General features: G+C 41.1%; 1 protein-coding gene across 9 annotated transcripts in view; it reads right to left on the bottom strand.

Moving 5' to 3' along the window:
* Positions 1 to 17,382, bottom strand: part of LOC134213104 (ankyrin-3-like) — a 305,479-nt gene that overhangs the window by 124,399 nt on the left and 163,698 nt on the right. For all 9 annotated transcript variants that reach the window (XR_009979402.1, XM_062691712.1, XM_062691710.1 and 6 more), the window contains exons 4-7: positions 13,242 to 13,538; positions 13,004 to 13,159; positions 11,976 to 12,829; positions 6,891 to 7,918 (exon numbers count right to left, since the gene is read on the bottom strand). Coding sequence is in view for 8 of the 9 variants with exons in the window: in XM_062691712.1 (XP_062547696.1) it covers positions 6,891 to 7,918; positions 11,976 to 12,829; positions 13,004 to 13,159; positions 13,242 to 13,538 (2,335 nt within the window). In the remaining variant the exon portion in view is untranslated. The remainder of the gene's footprint in view (positions 1 to 6,890; positions 7,919 to 11,975; positions 12,830 to 13,003; positions 13,160 to 13,241; positions 13,539 to 17,382) is intronic.

The following is a 17,382-nucleotide window of genomic DNA, read 5'->3' as shown; positions in this document are numbered from 1 at the left end:
GTGGGTGGTAGTGGTGGTTGACGGCGGTTGTTTGTGAGTGGGAGGGAGCGATCCACCCCACCGGGCGCGCGCGAAATGGTGTAGGTGCGTCGTTGTGTTTTCAGTCGAGTCCGTTGTGCGGTTTTGTTTTGGGGTTGCAATCGTACACCGGGTGCAGTGATCACATTACATACAGCGCGATGAATAGTTGGGCAAATCCCATTTATGGGCCGCGCGTAGAATTTCGATGCGAGAGTCAAGTGTGGTATTGTCCAAAAATCCGAAACAATTGATAGTTTACATTTTATATGGATATTTATAATCCCGTTGTTGGGACGATGAGTAGCCGTTTAAGCGTGTGTGACAACCCAAGTAACAGAAGTAACATCACATCAGACAGCGGAAAGCAGGAAGAGACATAGGAAAAAGACGCGTACACGTGTGAGGAACGGGAGAAAGAAAGAGAACGTGTTAATTGCGGTATGTGGATAGGGTTTTCAAAGTGAACAGAGAATAACGATGATTTAATTAAGCCACACATTATCAACTAGTATGATTTACTACGCACACTCTATCAGTGTTGTGGTTTGTTACTGTTGCTGTATGCATTATGTTGACGCGATGCAGCTGATATCGCAGTTGTACCTTTCGGGTGTTGGTGGGAGTATCAGTAATGTTCTTTTTCACACCTACGTTGTTTGGATCAATTTTATGACCAAGTTCAGGAAGTACTACAGTAACAGGAACTGGCAAATAAAATATTTATAGAATAACACTTTATTACCTATAAAACATGTTGTATACCAAGAGTAATGGTATTATAGTATTATTCGAATAGATTACACTTTTTATAGAAAGTGTGTTTCGCATAAGAATCATAGCTGAAAAACATTTTACCTTGCCATTCTCTATCAAAATGAATTTTTATCCTCAAATCGAGTGACAATAAAGTATAACCAAATTATGCTTCTCACAAAGGTATCATTTCTGCATTAAAATGTATACGATGTACAAAAACAGCCCTGACCCATCTTACCCCGTGACCTATCTTGCCCCACCTAACCCTACATTGTAAAAAATTATCATGCTCAATTTAGTTGTTCTAAAATTTTGGCCCTCCTTAGCCGTGCGGTAAGACGGGCGGCTACAAAGCAAGACCATGCTGAGGGTGGCTGGGTTCGATTCCCGATGCCAGTCTAGTAGATAATTTTCGGATTGGAAATTGTCTCGATTGCCCTGGGCATAAAAAGCATCATCATGTTAGCCTCATGATATATGCAAAAATGGTACCTTGGCTTAGAAACCTCGCATTTAATAACTGTGGAAGTGCTAAATGAACACTAAGCTGCGAGGCGGCAATGTCCCAGTGGGGGACGTAATGCCAAGAAGAAGAAGAAGAAAACTTAATATCCATCTTTTTAAAGGGGTCTCCGGTAGCCTTGCGAGCAAAGGCGTAGGATTGCCAATCCGGAGATGGCGCTTTCGATTCTCGGTCCGGTCTAGGATGTTTTCGGGTTGGAAACATTCTCGACACCCTGGGCATAGTGTATCCATTGTACTTGTCACACATGATACATACTCATGCAATGGCGGGCATAGAAAGCTTTCAATTAATAACTGAGGAATTGTAAGTTGGAAAGCGGGCCAAGTTCCAGAAGAGCCATTGAAGAAGAAGAAGAAGAAAAAGAAGATTGAAAGTGGCTTTTCATTGATTTTCTTTTGCTATATAGGTAGTGGAGGTAAAGTGAACAGGCGGGGTAAAGTGGACAACGCCTTGTTTATCCAACACTTATGGATTGCTCGTATTATTTTCCATCATACTGTATGATTCATACATCATAATTTAAGCATTTCATGCTTTCCGAGCTTTTTTAATCCGTATCGGCCTGAGTGAAGGAAAAAGGCTCAAATTGCTGCCGTTGTGCCATTTTTTTGTCTTATTGGTCTAGTTTTATCACTGTTCTGCTCGTACAAACACCAGAATTCAGAATGGGTCACTGGGTCAGATGCAGTAAATTGGACCATAACTTCCTCTTTTGGCGATATAGGTCCAACAAAATGTCGGTTTTCTCGTCTCTATCCATATCATTTCGGTAGATTTGAATATAGGAATTGTATCAGAACCAAAATTCATGGTTTTGGTTCTGATACAATCCAGAAATGGCCAACAACAGGGTTCTTTGAAATTACCCTTCAAAATGGCCAGTTCATTATTTTCGCTCCATATTAGCAATATGGGTATCAGACTTCAGCATTTTACAAAACAAGTGGGACCTCGACATCAGGATATTATTCTGAGAAAACTGGACACCTTGAGGTCAGCTCATTTTTAAAATGTCACAAACTATGGCAATACTAGTATCATACTTCAGCATTTTGCAAGACAAATAAGATTATGACATCCGGATGTGTTTCTGGGGATATTGATTATCATGACATCGGCTACCAGGCCTTAGAAACATAAAAATCAGCCATTTTCAAAACACTAAAAACTTTGGCAATATGGGTATCAAACTTCAGCATATTGCAAGACAAGTAAGACTATGATATTGAGATATGATTCTGAAGATATTGACCACCCTCAGTTGTTGTTTTGATCTCGTCACGCGCGAAAGTGTTGCAGCCAGATTGTAATTTGACTTTGGTAAATACTGGCACTGAAGGTACCCGGCAGCACTGTTTCCGCCAACCGTTCTCCGACCGAATGGGTGGAGTTTGTTAGATTTTTGCGGCCACTGGATACCGATGTATCGCTTTTGGAAACGGTATATAAAACCGCGCTGGATCGTTCGCTGTTTGTGAACACTTTGTTTCGAAGAATGCGGTGAAAGACTCGTTTAAGAAGAATATGGAGCTGCGAAAATTCAGCTATTACAATGGGATTTTGGTGGAAGTCAACATGACGGTAACGATGCACAATAGATCAGAGTGATCGATGTGACACCAGAACTACCGGATAACGATCTAACAAAGCTTCTTTTGGAGTATGGAGAAATAAATCGTGTGGTCCGGTAAAAAATTTCCCCCATACAGTGGTCTAAACTATTTGTACACTGGTGTGAAAGGTATGTACGTCGATGTGAAAAAGGAAATTCCTCCTTCACTTAAAGTGTTCAATTGGAAGAGAAGCGTGATTTACCAGAATTTACGGAACAAATGCTTTATGTGTCAAGCAGAATGCAATCGAAAGGATGCATTTCCACAAAGGAATAAAGTGAACCAGCAGATGGAACAGCGACTTTTCTTGCAAAATGCTGAAGTTTGATACCAACCTAAGTAACTTAGCCCAAGCAGCACGCGCAACATCTTTCGGGGTTGGTTTTATACTGGTTTTATGATGCTCTTGTAGAGTATGGTCTTCGTTATAAAACTTAAAATTTTACTTGGGAATATTGCCATAGTTTGTGGTAAGCAATTTTTTTGCTTCTAAAACACCGGCACATTTATCAAAAAAAATAAAAAATGTAATTTACCTATTCATGTCATAACCATAACTTCATAGGTATAGGTAGTGTTTGAACGAATCGGTAGCCCATTGGGTTATGAATTGATTAGTCCTTGTATTGTGTACTTCCATCAATAAAGGAAATATAGAGAGACAAAATTCTTTAATTATTTGGATACATTGTAATTGGTTCAGCGGCGTCGCGTAACCTTACTTTTCTCCTAAAAGTGTCAATACCCAAACGAAGCGTATTTTATGGTTACGTATGGATTTGTTACCCATTGTTTTAAGCAAAGAAAGTTATTCAGATGAATTTAACGAAGAAGAACTCGCAAAAATCACGCAATGATGCAAATCGCGAGTCGAATCATGAACGATTCTCTGGGCCATGAGTCGGGTGAGGTTTGCCTCACGCTTAATTCGAATCGTGGATGAGATTTGAGAATTTGAGATTTTACCAACACTGCTACTGAATGAGCTCGAGATTCCCAAATCGTCAAGCCAACACTTCCACATGTGTATAGTACACATTCACATTAGAGGAGCGTGAGTATTTAGAATTCAGGGCTGCAAAATGGTGGGTTGACATCAAGGAAGGAGCGCCCAACATAGCTCTGGTCCCCACAAGTTTCTGCCTGTTTACCAGGAGGTGCGGCTCAAACAGCGTCTGCCTGGTACCCAGCGACTGATCAACGAAATGCTGTATCGCGTCAGCTATACCTAAGGTGGCAGCCCCACCAGCGCGTTATAGGTAACGCGACCCCGGTAAGGTAGCTTACTGAGGCCTCTCAAATACCACGAAAAATAGAGATAGAAGAAAAAGAGAACGTTATTTTTGGCAACCGACCCAGCAACAAAATAAGGACTATGATTAGAAACTCGGTACCTGGAATGTCAGGACCCTGAATGAACCTGAACGAGTGAGCCTTCTGGCTCGTGAACTGCAGAAGGTTGGAGTGAACGTGGCCGCTATTCAAGAAGTCCGATAGCCTAGATCCGGAGAACGTGAATTCCGAGCCGTGGACCCCACGACCAACACTGCATTCAAGTATAACATTTATCACAGCGGCGACGGAAAAGCAGAGCATGGAGTAGGTTTCGTAGTGATGGGCAAGCAGATGAAGCGAGTGATGCGGTGGAAACCCATTAGCGAACGAATCTGTGTGTTGAGGATTTGGGGCAAATTCTTCAATTACAGCTTAATCAACGTTTACAAACCAACAAACGATAAATCCGACGACGTGATGGACACGTTTTATGAATGTCTTGATAAAGCCTATGGAGAGTGCCCAAAGCATGACGTGAAAATTGTTATCGGAGACGCTAACGCTCAGGTCGGTAGAGAGGACTTTTTCAGTCCCATAATTGGTAGGGAGAACCTTCACTCTGCTACCAATGACAACGATCTATGGGAGTCGATCCCTGGAGCGGTGAGCACAACAGCACGAGAAGTGGTAGGCACTGCACAGAGGCGACCTGGGACGGGTTGGTTCGATGTGTCGGGTACCCGATCGAATAGAGATCGGTACAAGAAAGCAAGAGCAGACGAAAAACGAACCCACCGCAGGAAGAAGAAAGAATATGAAAAACAAGTTATTCGCGAGGCGCAGGAAAAAATGGAGCAGAACGATATGCGGAGGTTCTATGAGTCTGTCAATGGCGTGCGGAGAAAGACAGTGCCATCTGTGAAAGAGCTGAAAAACAATAAGGCAGCGGGGAAGGACCAGCTCCCGGCTGAACTTCTCAAACATGGCAGTGAGCAACTTTATGAAGTTCTGCACCATATTATGTCACAAATATGGGAAGACGAGAAAATGCCTGCTAGCTGGTTGGACGGCCTCATTTGCTCTCTCTTTAAGAAAGGGCACAGACTGGGTGCGCCAATTACCGAGGAATAACCCTCCTTAATTCTGCGTACAAAATTATGTCCCGTATTCTGTTCAACAGATTGAGACCGCTTCAAGAGTCCTTCGTCGGCGAATACCAAGCAGGTTTTGTTTATCCTGAGACAAATCCTTGATAAATTCTGGGAGTACAACTTGCAAACACATCATCTGTTTAATGATTTCAAGGCGGCGTACGATTCAGTGAAACGGAATGATTTATGGCAAGTTGTGCTTGAACATGGTTTTCCGGCGAAACTGATACGGCTGATTCGTATAACGTTGGACGGATCGAAATCAAGTGTAAGGGTTGCGGATGAAATATCGACGTCATTTGTTACCTTAAATGGATTAAAGCAGGGTGATGCGCTCTCGAATCTACTGTTCAATATAGCGCTCGAGGGAGCGATTAGGAGAGCTGGTGTGCAAAGAAGCGGTACCATTACCACAAAATCGCATATGCTCCTGGGATTTGCGGACGATATCGATATTATCGGAATTGATCGCCATGCCGTGGAAGAGGCTTTTGTGCCTTTTAAGAGGGAGACAGCGAGGATTGGACTCACGATCAATACCAGCAAAACGAAGTACGTGGTCGCAGGCAATCAACGTGGGTTCATTAGTGGTGGTGGTAGCGTAATGGTGCTGGATGGTGAAAAATTTGAAATTGTAGAAGAATTTGTGTATCTTGGAACATTAGTGACGTGCGATAATGATGTTACCCGCGAGGTGAAAAGGCAGCTGCAAATAGGGCTTATGACGGACTTCGTAACCAGCTTAAGTCCCGTAGTCTGCACACGAAAACAAAACTCGCGCTGTATACTACTCTGATTCTTCCGGTGGCTTTATACGGCCATGAGACATGGACGTTAAAGGAGGCTGATCGGAGAGTTCTCGGAGTGTTTGAGCGTAAGGTGCTGCGGAGAATACTCGGCGGTAAACAGGAGAATGGTATCTGGCGGCGTCGCATGAATCACGAATTGTACCAGGTGTATAAAGGGCTGGATATTATTAAGCTTATACAACACGGCAGACTACGGTGGGCTGGTCACGTTGTTCGTATGCCGGAAGAACAAGATAATATTTAGTAGAGAACCCGGAAGAGGCCGCAGGCTTCGTGGAAGGCCGCGTACACGATGGCTTTTTGCAGTTGAAGAGGACCTGACGGCGCTCAATGTTCAGGGCGACTGGAAGCGATTGGCCCAGGATCGAGTCCAGTGGAGAAGGATAATCCATTCGGCGTAGGTTCATCGAAGCTGTATCAAGTACCAAGTAAGTATATACAGCTGTTACAACGTGATGAAACTGAACTAGAGAAAAAGATTACAGATACTCCACGCTAACAATAACATCTGCCTATCGCTACATCGCCGTCTACCATCGCAGAAGATACTAAGGCATTCATTAAAGGCTGCTGCCTACAATCATAATACGCTACAAAACATCGACGCTACGAGCTGCTAAAACACATCCCACAAAATACAGAAGCGTAAGTTGTTCGTTTAACAAGTTTTAACAAGAGTCATTTGTCAACTTATAGTAACCAACTGATTGACAGAAAACCAATTAAAATCTTAACTCACCTTCATCCTCTGAATCGGACATGAACGTCTCGTGGATTGTTTCGGGGGCAACGATCTTGAACTTCTCGTCTACCGTTTGGGTGACGCTCGTTTCCGTGACGACCTTCAGCGTCTCCACAACGGTAATGTAGCCGAGCTTGTCGGCGATCGACAGAGCCGTCTGACCGTTGTTGGTCACCGCTTCCGGGTTGGCTTTGTTTTTCAGCAGCAAGTTTATGATCAGGGTGTGGCCCTGCTGGGCGGCCTGATGCAAGGGCGTGTGGCCGATGTTGGTCTTCATTTCAATGTTGGCATCATTCTCCAGCAGGAACTTAACTATGTTGATCTGACCGAAGTGGGCACCCACGTGCAGTGGTGTGAAACCGGTTTTTGTTGTCGGTTCGACATTGGCACCGTGATCCAAGAGGACCTTGGCAATTTCGGTGTGATCCTCTTGTGCACATAGATGAAGCGGAGTGAGACCGTTTTTGGCTGTATGGTTCGGATTAGCACCGTTATCCAGGAGCAATTTGGACATGTCCCTGTGACCTTCCTGTGCACTAAGATGCAAAGGAGCGAATCCGGTCTTGCTTTCAGCGTTGGCGTCCGCCTTGTACTCGAGAAGTGTATTTGCAATGTCCATTTGGTTCTTCTTGGATGCGATGTGCAGTGGGGTATGACCATTTTTGGCCGGGGAGTAAGGAGAAGCACCTTTTTCCAGCAGCAAAAGTGCCACTTTCTGATGATCGTAATGACTAGCAACGTGTAATGGGGTGACGCCGTTCTTGCCTTGGACGTCCACTTGGGCGCCGCGGTCGAGCAGCAGTTGTGCGCACTTAAGGTTGCCGTATTTTGCCGCCAGATGGAGCGGGGTGAAGCCCTTCTTGGTAACGGCTTCCATGTTGGCTTTGTTATCCAGCAGAACGGCTGCTACGTCGTCCTGGCCTTCTTTGGCAGCGATATGCAGGGGAGTGTAGTTATCCTTTGTGGTGGCATCGATTTTGGCACCGTGCTGCAGCAGGAGCATGACGATGTCGACGTTGCCGATTCTAGAAGAGAAAAAAGTAACAAAACATTTGTTGAGTCTTAGGGGTCAGAGAGAACACACAAATATTTGCATTTAATGATAAAGTGGTTTAATTTAACATGTCGCTGAAAAACCCTGATTAGTGCTTTTCTCGTGTAGCGATAATGCTTTCTCCTGTTTATACAAAAAAAATTCTGCCTTTGGAACCCAGAGTGCAGACCCAAGGCTGGCTTCTGCAGAAGTTGGCACGGCAAACATTCGGAGACTGAAAAGACTACCTTCAAAATTAGGATATACAAAACTCGATATCAATTGATGATGATAGTCATTTTTGATGGCGGAATATTATACTCAGTTAGCATAATATGTCTCTATGTATCTTACGCTATTATATAAAAGCTTCATTTATAAACTCGGAAGCCTAATTTTAAAAAGTGGAAAGAAATTTTGTAGCTTCTGAAAAAATTCTCATTTGTAACTATAAAAGCAGATTTTTTTTATTGAGATCAGGCTTTCTTTACAGGATGGCGACTCATTTTCAAAATAAAAATTCCCTGATTTTTCCAGGATTTTCGTAAAATTTCCAGGACCTGTCTGACTTTTATAGACCCGAAAATTACTGAACCGATCGACGTGAAAATGTGAATGCAGAGGCTTTGAGGGCGGGAAAGATTTTTATGATGGTATGAGACCCCTCCACCTTCTGGAAAGGGGGGCTCCCATACAAATGAAGCACATTTCTACATAACACGAAAATTAATCAAGCAAATGGAATCAAATTTTATATATGGAGGTTTTTGTAGACAAGAAATGTCTGCTATAAAAGTTCAAGATCCATTCCCTAACCTTCTGACCCATCCCCTAAATCTTCTGAATAAATTGCGAATGTAAAACATATTTCAGAGTATTAATCAATTTTAGGCGAGACGAAGCATAATTAAGTTTGAAAAGTACATAGGAATTTGATAATTATAGAAGTGGTTGTAATAATAGCAGCAGGGCAGGTTAATCAGTTAAGTGAATAATCAGTAAGAACGTTGTTCTCTCTAAAGGTGACTGACACAATAATTTTGAAACTATGAATATTTGATAACATTGAATGCTTGAATTAATTCCTGGCTCTCTTTAGTATGTTTCAAACATTATGAACCTTTAATTATATTTTATCGTCTGGAAATTGTTAAGTAATTTACTGGAAAATGCTCTAGAAATGTTTGAAATATTTTTCTTGAAACATCGGATATTGTCTTCAAAATTCCAGGATTTTTTTTTGGGAATTTCATTCAGGAGTTCCTCCAGAAACTTCTCTTAAAATTTCTTGAAAAAATCATCAAGGTCTTTATCTTAGAAATTCATCCAACAATTCTAACGGGGAATCCTGCAGACATTTTTCGAAAATACCTTAGGGAATTCTTTAGAAAATTCATTCAAAAATCTTTCAGGCGTTCTAGCAGGAATTCATTCAAAAAATCCTCCGTTAATTCCTTCGAAAATTCCGAGTAGCCATCGGGAAAGAAATTGCAGTGCGTGTGTTATTCGTCGCGAGCCGGAAAAAAATATCTTTCCGATATTCGGCGGATAATGCGCTTGTATTATGCTTTGATCCGGTTGAGACAAGTGCGATATTCTATGGCTTGCAGTAGCCATCAGGAAAGTAAGTCCAGTGCGTGTGTTATTCGTCGCGAGCCGGAGAAAAACATATCCTTTTGATATGCTGCGGATAATACGCTTGTATTGCGCTTTGATCCGGTCGAGATAAGTGCGCTCTTCTATAGCTAGTAGTAGTTATCGGTCAAATAAGTACTGAGTGCTGCACGTCGCTTCGGTCGCTCAAAACGCAATTCTTCACAAGTTGCATATACCACCGAGCGTGCATTAATTTAACTTGTTTTTCTCATCGCGAGACAGCGAAGGTAATAAGTTGGTGTTTGGAGGATTGTGTGTTAGAATTGCGTGTCGTTTCGGTCGTACAAAGCGTGATCCTCCTCAGTTTTTAGACAGTAAAAGTAATTTTTAAGTGTTATCCCATCCCATGGATCGCATCGCTTACCGAAGCGAATCCAGATAAATCTTCCTTTGTAACTAAAACCGATATTCTATCCCAAGACAATCGTGGAGATGCAGAGGTTTACTCGGTCTCTAGTAGCAACGAGAGTCGGACTAGCAATCCTTCCCTTCCTATATGACCGTAAAGACGTGGCCGGCGCCGTTATTGACTTAAAATATTTGAGCTCCCAAAACGTGTACATTGAGAATGGGTAGCTAATCCCAAGCCCTATTCATTGTGTTCTCTGTATAATTTCGCAAGTTCTAGTCAGTCACGTAGTAGCAACTACGAATTGTGCGGTCATAATGCTCATGCTCATGCTCATGCTCCGGAAATTCCTTCGAAATCCTTAGGTAATTCATTAAAGAATTTTTCTAGCAATTTTTCATGAAATTCCTTCCTTTAGAAATTACTTCAAAAAACATTAAGGAAAAAATCCTTCAGAATTTCCTTCTGCAATTTTTTTTAGAAATTATTTCAAAAAAATCCTTCGAGAATTCGGCCGAAAATTCCTCCAGGTGTTCCACTGAAAACTCGTACGAAATTCCATTCCTATGGAAAATCCATTCCCTCGACAATTTTTTTTAGTAATTTCTTCCAAATTTTCGTCGAGAAATTTCTTCAAAATTTTTAGGAGGAAATTCCAGGAACTTCCGAAAAAAAAAATCTCTAGGAGCTCCAAATACATTCCTAAAGGAGTTTCAGAAAGAATTCCAGAAGAAATTTCTGACATTCCTAAGTTTCTCCAGTAATTCTTCGAGTATGCCTTCAATAGTTCCATCGGAATTTATTTTAAAAATTCCTTCCAAAGCTCCTTTAGACATTTCTTCGGAAATCCTTTTGGAAAGTCTTTTTAAAATTCTATTAGAGAATCCATTGAAAATTCTGTGAGGAATTCATTCAAAAATTCCTTAAGAAATTCCTTCGGTATGTTTTCTAATATTTTTTTCCGGAATGCCTCTGGAAATTCTTTTAGGTATTTCTTCGACTATTATTTTAGGAGAAATTTTCAAAGGAAATTGGAGAGTTTTTAGAGTTTTTAAAGTAATTTTGGAATGAATTTTCAAAGAAACTCATGAAGACATTTTAAAAGGATTTTATCAAGAAATATTCTAAGGATGTTTCCATTGAATTATCGAAGTAATATCTGATAGAATTCCTGAAGGAAAATTAAATAAAAATCCTTACGAAAATTATAAAGGAATACCTGTATGAGACAATTCGAATGAATTTCTGAAAGAATTTCAGAACGATTTTACAAAAAAAAAATTCTAAATTATTTTTAGCTGAATTTTCTGGAGGAATTCTTGGAGGTTTACAAAAAGAAAAAAGAGAGATATTTTGAAAGGAAAGTTTGAAGGGCTTGTTGAAAGAATTCCTAAAGAAACTCCCGAAACTCTTTCTATAAGAATTTCCAACGAAATTGCTAAATACCTCCAGAAATTGCTTCGACAATTTTTGCAGGAACTTCTTCGAAAATTCATCTTTTCTAAAAATATTAAAAAAAAAAACAATCAATATCAAATCAGAATTCAAAATTCACAGAAATATTGACGTACATATTCAAATTTAATAGAAAAAAATATTCAATTTGGTGGGTCACGTGCCCCATCGTGCACCAGTTTAACTCCGCCAGTGTTCAAGCCCACAAGAAACAAAATCTATCATTCTTAAGTTCCTTCTCTATTGATAATAATTCCCTGATAATTCCAGGTTTTTCAGGTTTTTTTCAGGTAGTTGAAAGCCTGCTTTAGTAGTGTCAAAGATTTCCTATTCAAACTTGATATGTTTTGTTTTTTTTTTCAACACATAGAATGGTGTCTCTTGCGGTCTGTAACTGAAGTAAAAACCTTTCAAAATTGTAGCTTTCTTTACAATCTGGAAAGGATTTTTCTAGAAGCCGAAAATGCTTGTATGAAAACCACACTTTTTTTTATCCGTAAAAATCGTCCTCTCAACGCTGCAACATTATTAAAACCAGATACTGATTGGCGATGGTTTTCAGTTGATGTGCCGGGAAAATTCAACTCACCTGGAAGCAACATGCAGCGGTGTTTGATCCTCACGGGCTTGTGCGTTGACATAAGCACCATTTCGCAGCAAAATCCGGATAATGTCGGCTTGCTTGGCTCTGGCTGCCAGATGTAGTGGAGTTTCCCCTCGCACCGTCGGTATATCAGGACTAGCATCGTGTTGCAACAGGAAAATCACAATGTTCATGCAGCCCATAAAACTGGCCACATGCAGCGGCGTTAGTCCGCTCTCCGTGGTGGCACTGATGGTAGCACCATGTTTCAGCAACAGTTCCACCACTTTTATGCGATTCTTTTTGCACGCAATATGCAACGGTGTGAACCCATTCAGGGCTCGGGCGTTCGGGTCGGCGTTCCGATCCAACAGCAGCTTGGCTACTTTTACGTGGCCACAATGAGCAGCCACATGAAGCGCCGTCAGATAGTCTATTGTGATGTCGTCTACCGGAGATTTGTTGACCAGAAGGATCTTGGCGGCACTCACGTGCTCACCTTGCGCCGCCATATGCAGGGGAGCGAGGCCATTCTTGGTCTTGGCAATAATGTCGGCATTGTGTTCCAGAAGCAGATCAATGACCTGGTCGTGCCCCGACCGGGCAGCGCAGTGCAACGGTGTCAGTCCATCCCGAGTCACGCTGTCGATTCGCGCCGAGTTCTTGATTAGCAACGACACCATATTCAGCTTGCCCCACTTACAGGCGACGTGCAGCGGGGTGATATTGTGCTTGGCGGTGAAATTAACGTCGGCACCCTTCTCGATCAACAGCTGGGCGACATTGACATTCCCATAGTGGGCGGCTATGTGCAGTGGCGTAAAACCGCTCTTGGACGACACATCGGGGTTGTGTTCATTCTACAAGAAAGGAGATAAATTGCAATTATCGTCAGCCATTCACATGCTATAAATTAATTTGTGCTTTTTATTCCTACCGCTCCCCAGGGGTATGGCGGAAAAGAACGCGCGATATTGGAATTCCAACTGAACTACAAGCACAAATCAAGGGTGTGTTCGTTCGCCATATCTTACCTCAAGCAAGAGTGTCGCCGCTTTGACATCGTCCTTCTTGGCCGCTATGTGGAGAGCCGGTAACCGCACCTTGCCTCTGGTATCACTTTCAAGCAGAACCGCAACGACTTTGTCGTGACCTTGCTGCATTGCTACGGCCAGAGGTGTGAATCCGTCCTGCAAAAAATAAGGAAACAATCGACACATTCAGTAAATTATGCATTACTTAGCTTTGAGTTGGACCGAAATGTAAACCTACCTCCGTAGCCAGGGCCGGATTCGCTCCCTTTGCCAGCAGCAGGTTGACACATTCGTCGTGATTTTCCTGGGCGGCCATGTAGAGGGGCGTGAAGCCGTTTTGGGATTGCACATTTACTGAGGCGTTGTACTGGAGCAGCAGCTGGATTATTTCTTTCTGGCCGGCCAGCGACGCTATGTGTAGCGCTGTGTTGCCCTTTTTGGTTGCATTGTCCACGTTGGCGCCCCGTTTTAGCAGCTCCTGAACAATTTCGAAATGGCCATCCTTGGCGGCCAGATGCAGGGCGTTTAGGCCGTTCTGAAAAAGAAGAATGAATCGGTTTAAAATTAAAATGCAGTTTTTCTATTATCTATGGAACCACCCAGAACCCACGTTGATTGTTCTAGACCCCTCAATCAAATAATTGAAATTTGAAACTAGAAATTCGACCGATTCTGAAACCGCATCAAACGATTTTGGCCATCACATCACAATCTCGTTTTCCAAATAAATATAGCTAAATAAAGCTAGTAGAGTATTGAAAGATATTATTTAAAAATCAAATTTATTCATAAACCCTAGGTCCCTTGAAATTTTTTTTTTGTGGACAGTAGATTATATACAGTCCTTTCCTGTTTTTGGCAACAGAAGGTTTTTTTTTATTTTCACAAGAAAATCAATCTATCAATCACTTGTTGCAAAAGCTGGCGCTTTTGATTTGAAGTTTGTATGAGGATTTGAACCAAAATAAATAGGAAAATACACTTCCGTCCCTCATTTGATCTAGCAATTGGGTCTTATTGCTCGATTGAGCTCAGAATTGTAAAAAGGGCAGTTGGTATATTACAGATCAATTTCACAATTGTACGATGATTGAATGAATTTTTACTTAGCTTTCGGCAGATTTATTAGGAGCTGGGTTGTGTACTTTTGGATTTATTGATCGAATCGAATCAGCCGAAAACTATATAAAATTTTATTCGATCATCTTACAATGTTTTGTGAAATTGTTCTGTAACATACCAACTGCCCTTTTTGCAATTCTGAGCAATTCCCATGGAATTCAGCAACTTATTGTTACCTAGGCCAGTCTAATACTCATGCAATAGCGGGTATAGAAAAAGCTTTCAATTAATAACTGACGAAATGCGAATAGAATGCAGGTTGAAAAGCAGACCAAGTTCCAATTGAAATGTAGAGCCATTGAAGAGGAAGAAGAAGATGTTTTCCTCTTGTTGTCTCCCAAGAAAATATTAGTTTGTCCCGTTACAGATGACACATCGTTAAGCATCTAGATCATGTAACCATTAGCATCGTAATTATTTAAGCACCCTAAACCCCCTCCTTCCCTTTTGTATTATTGTACGCCTTTATCTCGACCAAACCGGGAGTTTTTTTTGGTTCCGGTTCCCCAGAACCATTAATAAGAATCAAGAATTTTTTTTAGGAACATGATTTCGGCTCCCTAGCGCATTACAGCAAATGAGCCTCTGAAATAAACGAAAGATTAAAAAAAATGATTGGGACAAACAAAAATTGAATAATATATTTTTCAACTAAAATCAAAAGATTTGGAAGCTCCCATTTGAGAGGCAGAAAAGACTTTCTTCCGATAGTCTTAGTAGCTCCGTAGCAACACGCTTAGATGCCCCCTCCAAAGCGCCTTATAATTATGCTTTCAAGAGACTCAGAGACCACCTTTCAAATTGCTCGGAAGCATCCTTTCAGTAGGTTTGGAAACCTCGTTCCAAGAGGCCTGGAATCCTCCTTTCAAGAGGCACTGAAGCCTCCTTTCAAGAGGCACCGAAGCCTATTTCAAGAGGTACGAAAGCCTCCGTTCAAAAGGCACGGAAGCCTTCTTTCAATAGGCGGGGTAACCTCTTTTCAAGGGGCCCTCCTTAGCCGTGCGGTAAGATGCGAGGCTACAAAGCAAGACCATTCTGAGGGTGGCTGGGTTCGATTCCCGGTGCCGGTCACCGGATTCCCGGTGACAATTTTCGGATTGGGAATTGTCTCGCCTTCTCTGGGCATGAAAGTATTATTGTGGTTAACCTCATGATATACGAATGCGAAATGGTAGCTTGGCGTACAAACCTCGCAGTTAATAACTGTGGAAGTGCTTAATGAACACTAAGCTGCGAGGCGGCAATGTCCCAGGGGGGATGTAATGCAGGGTGACCACTTGACTTACATTTTAAAATTCCCGCACATTGCCTGATTTTTCCCGATATTTTTAAAAAAATCCCGATATAATTTTGAAGATTAAAAAAACGAAAGAAGAAAAAAACGTGTATAGTCATTATTTATTCTAAAAGTGCGTTGACGATTACTTTTTTTTGTTAAATATCTTAGCTGCGCATATGCGCTGCAAATGTTTCGAAATCGAAAAATTGAAATGAAACTTGCGAAAAAGAATGCACGTGTCTTGGTAGGACTCGAACCCTCGAACCTTCTACTTCTCGACATTTACTGTCAAAAATTTTATTTAGTTTTATTGTCTCAGTCAATTCTTCGAATAATTGATTAATTTTTCGTGTTTAAGAGATAAGCCAGTCCAGAGCTTAAATCTTTTCAAATAAGATTATAATAATTATAACCTTTATGTCTTTCATTGCTTGTTACATATATTTTATTTTTGCCTCAATCTATTTTTAGTTAATGAGACTTATTTTACCTTGACTACAGATTTTTTATGGATTTGATTATTTTTACTATTGATACACATCCTGATATTGTTATAGCATCATACTTTATTGTTTATGCCAGTCTTTCTTTCACCCTTATGCTGGTTTACGACCAAATTCTGTTCTATAATCTAAAGCACTTCTCCTGTACATCATTACCATGTGATAAAATCAAGATGTTAATAACGAATGACCAGAGATTGTTGAGATGTGCGTCTGGAATCGAACATAATTGGATATACTCGATTACGGTCCCAGAGTCTCCAGACAAAACTCGAGTCACTTTCAAGAAAATATCGTATAAGCATCTTCTTCAGGGATGTACAAGCTGCAATGAAATGCTAATTATCTTTTTCTAGGACCCTCGGAGATTTCCTTGGTCTCAGAAGCCTTCCGAAGCGTAGGTGGCATGTTGCTTTCATAATCACTACAGCAATATAATTTTCATCATACTCTGACAAAGCCGGATAGTTCCTCAAATAGTTTCAAATGTTACGTGGAAAGGCCAATGCATTTAAAATAATAAATGATGTTTTTTCATGCTTTGCATTAGAATTATACATAAATTTATAAAATGAACACTTGGTGGTTTTTTCCCGATTTTCTGTATAATTTCAAAAAATTCCCGACTTTTTCCCGTATTTCCCGCATGGACTTTCAATTCCCGCATATTTCCCGCATTTCCCGATTTCCCGACTCACTGGCCACTCTGGTAATGCCAATAAGAAGAAGAAGAAGAACCTCCTTTAAAGAAGCTCAGAGACCACCTTTCAAACGGCTTTGATTCATCTATTCAACAGGCTCGGATGCTTCATTACATGTGGCTCGGAATCCTCCATTCAGAAGGCTCGAAATCCTCTTTTCAAATTGCTTGGAAGCTTCCTTTAAGGTGCTACACATCTGCTCATGCAATTATTCATTAATTTGTGTGAACCATGAGACTGATCATACGTCTCGTATTTAACGGAACAGTCCCGTTATGCTGTTTTGAATTTGTCCCGTTTTTTCATTGATTCTTCCAAAGCGACTAAAAATACTATTCAAACAAATTCAACATTTTAGACAGGATTCTAAAATCAATAGATGATGTTGCACTACCACAATCACAATTTCTCGAAGGAAGGAAAGAGACAGACGACACACCACCGGTGGTAAATCATTCTGAAAGCTCTCTATATTGCCCAACGTTTCTTGAGCCTTAAGGTGAATCGCGTTGGAATCCAACTTGTGGCGGCCATTTTTGGACGTCGTTATTGTCCTTAAAAGAATGCTTTCTTTTAACAAAACGGCATTTGTATTTTCCAATCAACGTAATTTGTGATTTTCATACAGTTTCATATAAATTTTTTGTTTCTGATTATTCCAGAGGCATTGAAATTTGGTCAATTTCATCAGTGGATTGAACGGAATTAGTAAACTTGATGGGCAAGTATTTCCTGAAAATCAGGTCACGCCTCAACGCCTATCAAATGAAGCAC

The sequence above is a fragment of the Armigeres subalbatus genome, chromosome 2 (assembly GCF_024139115.2).
Source record: "Armigeres subalbatus isolate Guangzhou_Male chromosome 2, GZ_Asu_2, whole genome shotgun sequence".
NCBI classification, from domain to species: Eukaryota; Metazoa; Arthropoda; class Insecta; order Diptera; family Culicidae; genus Armigeres; species Armigeres subalbatus.
This window is presented reverse-complemented; position numbering and strand designations above follow the sequence as displayed.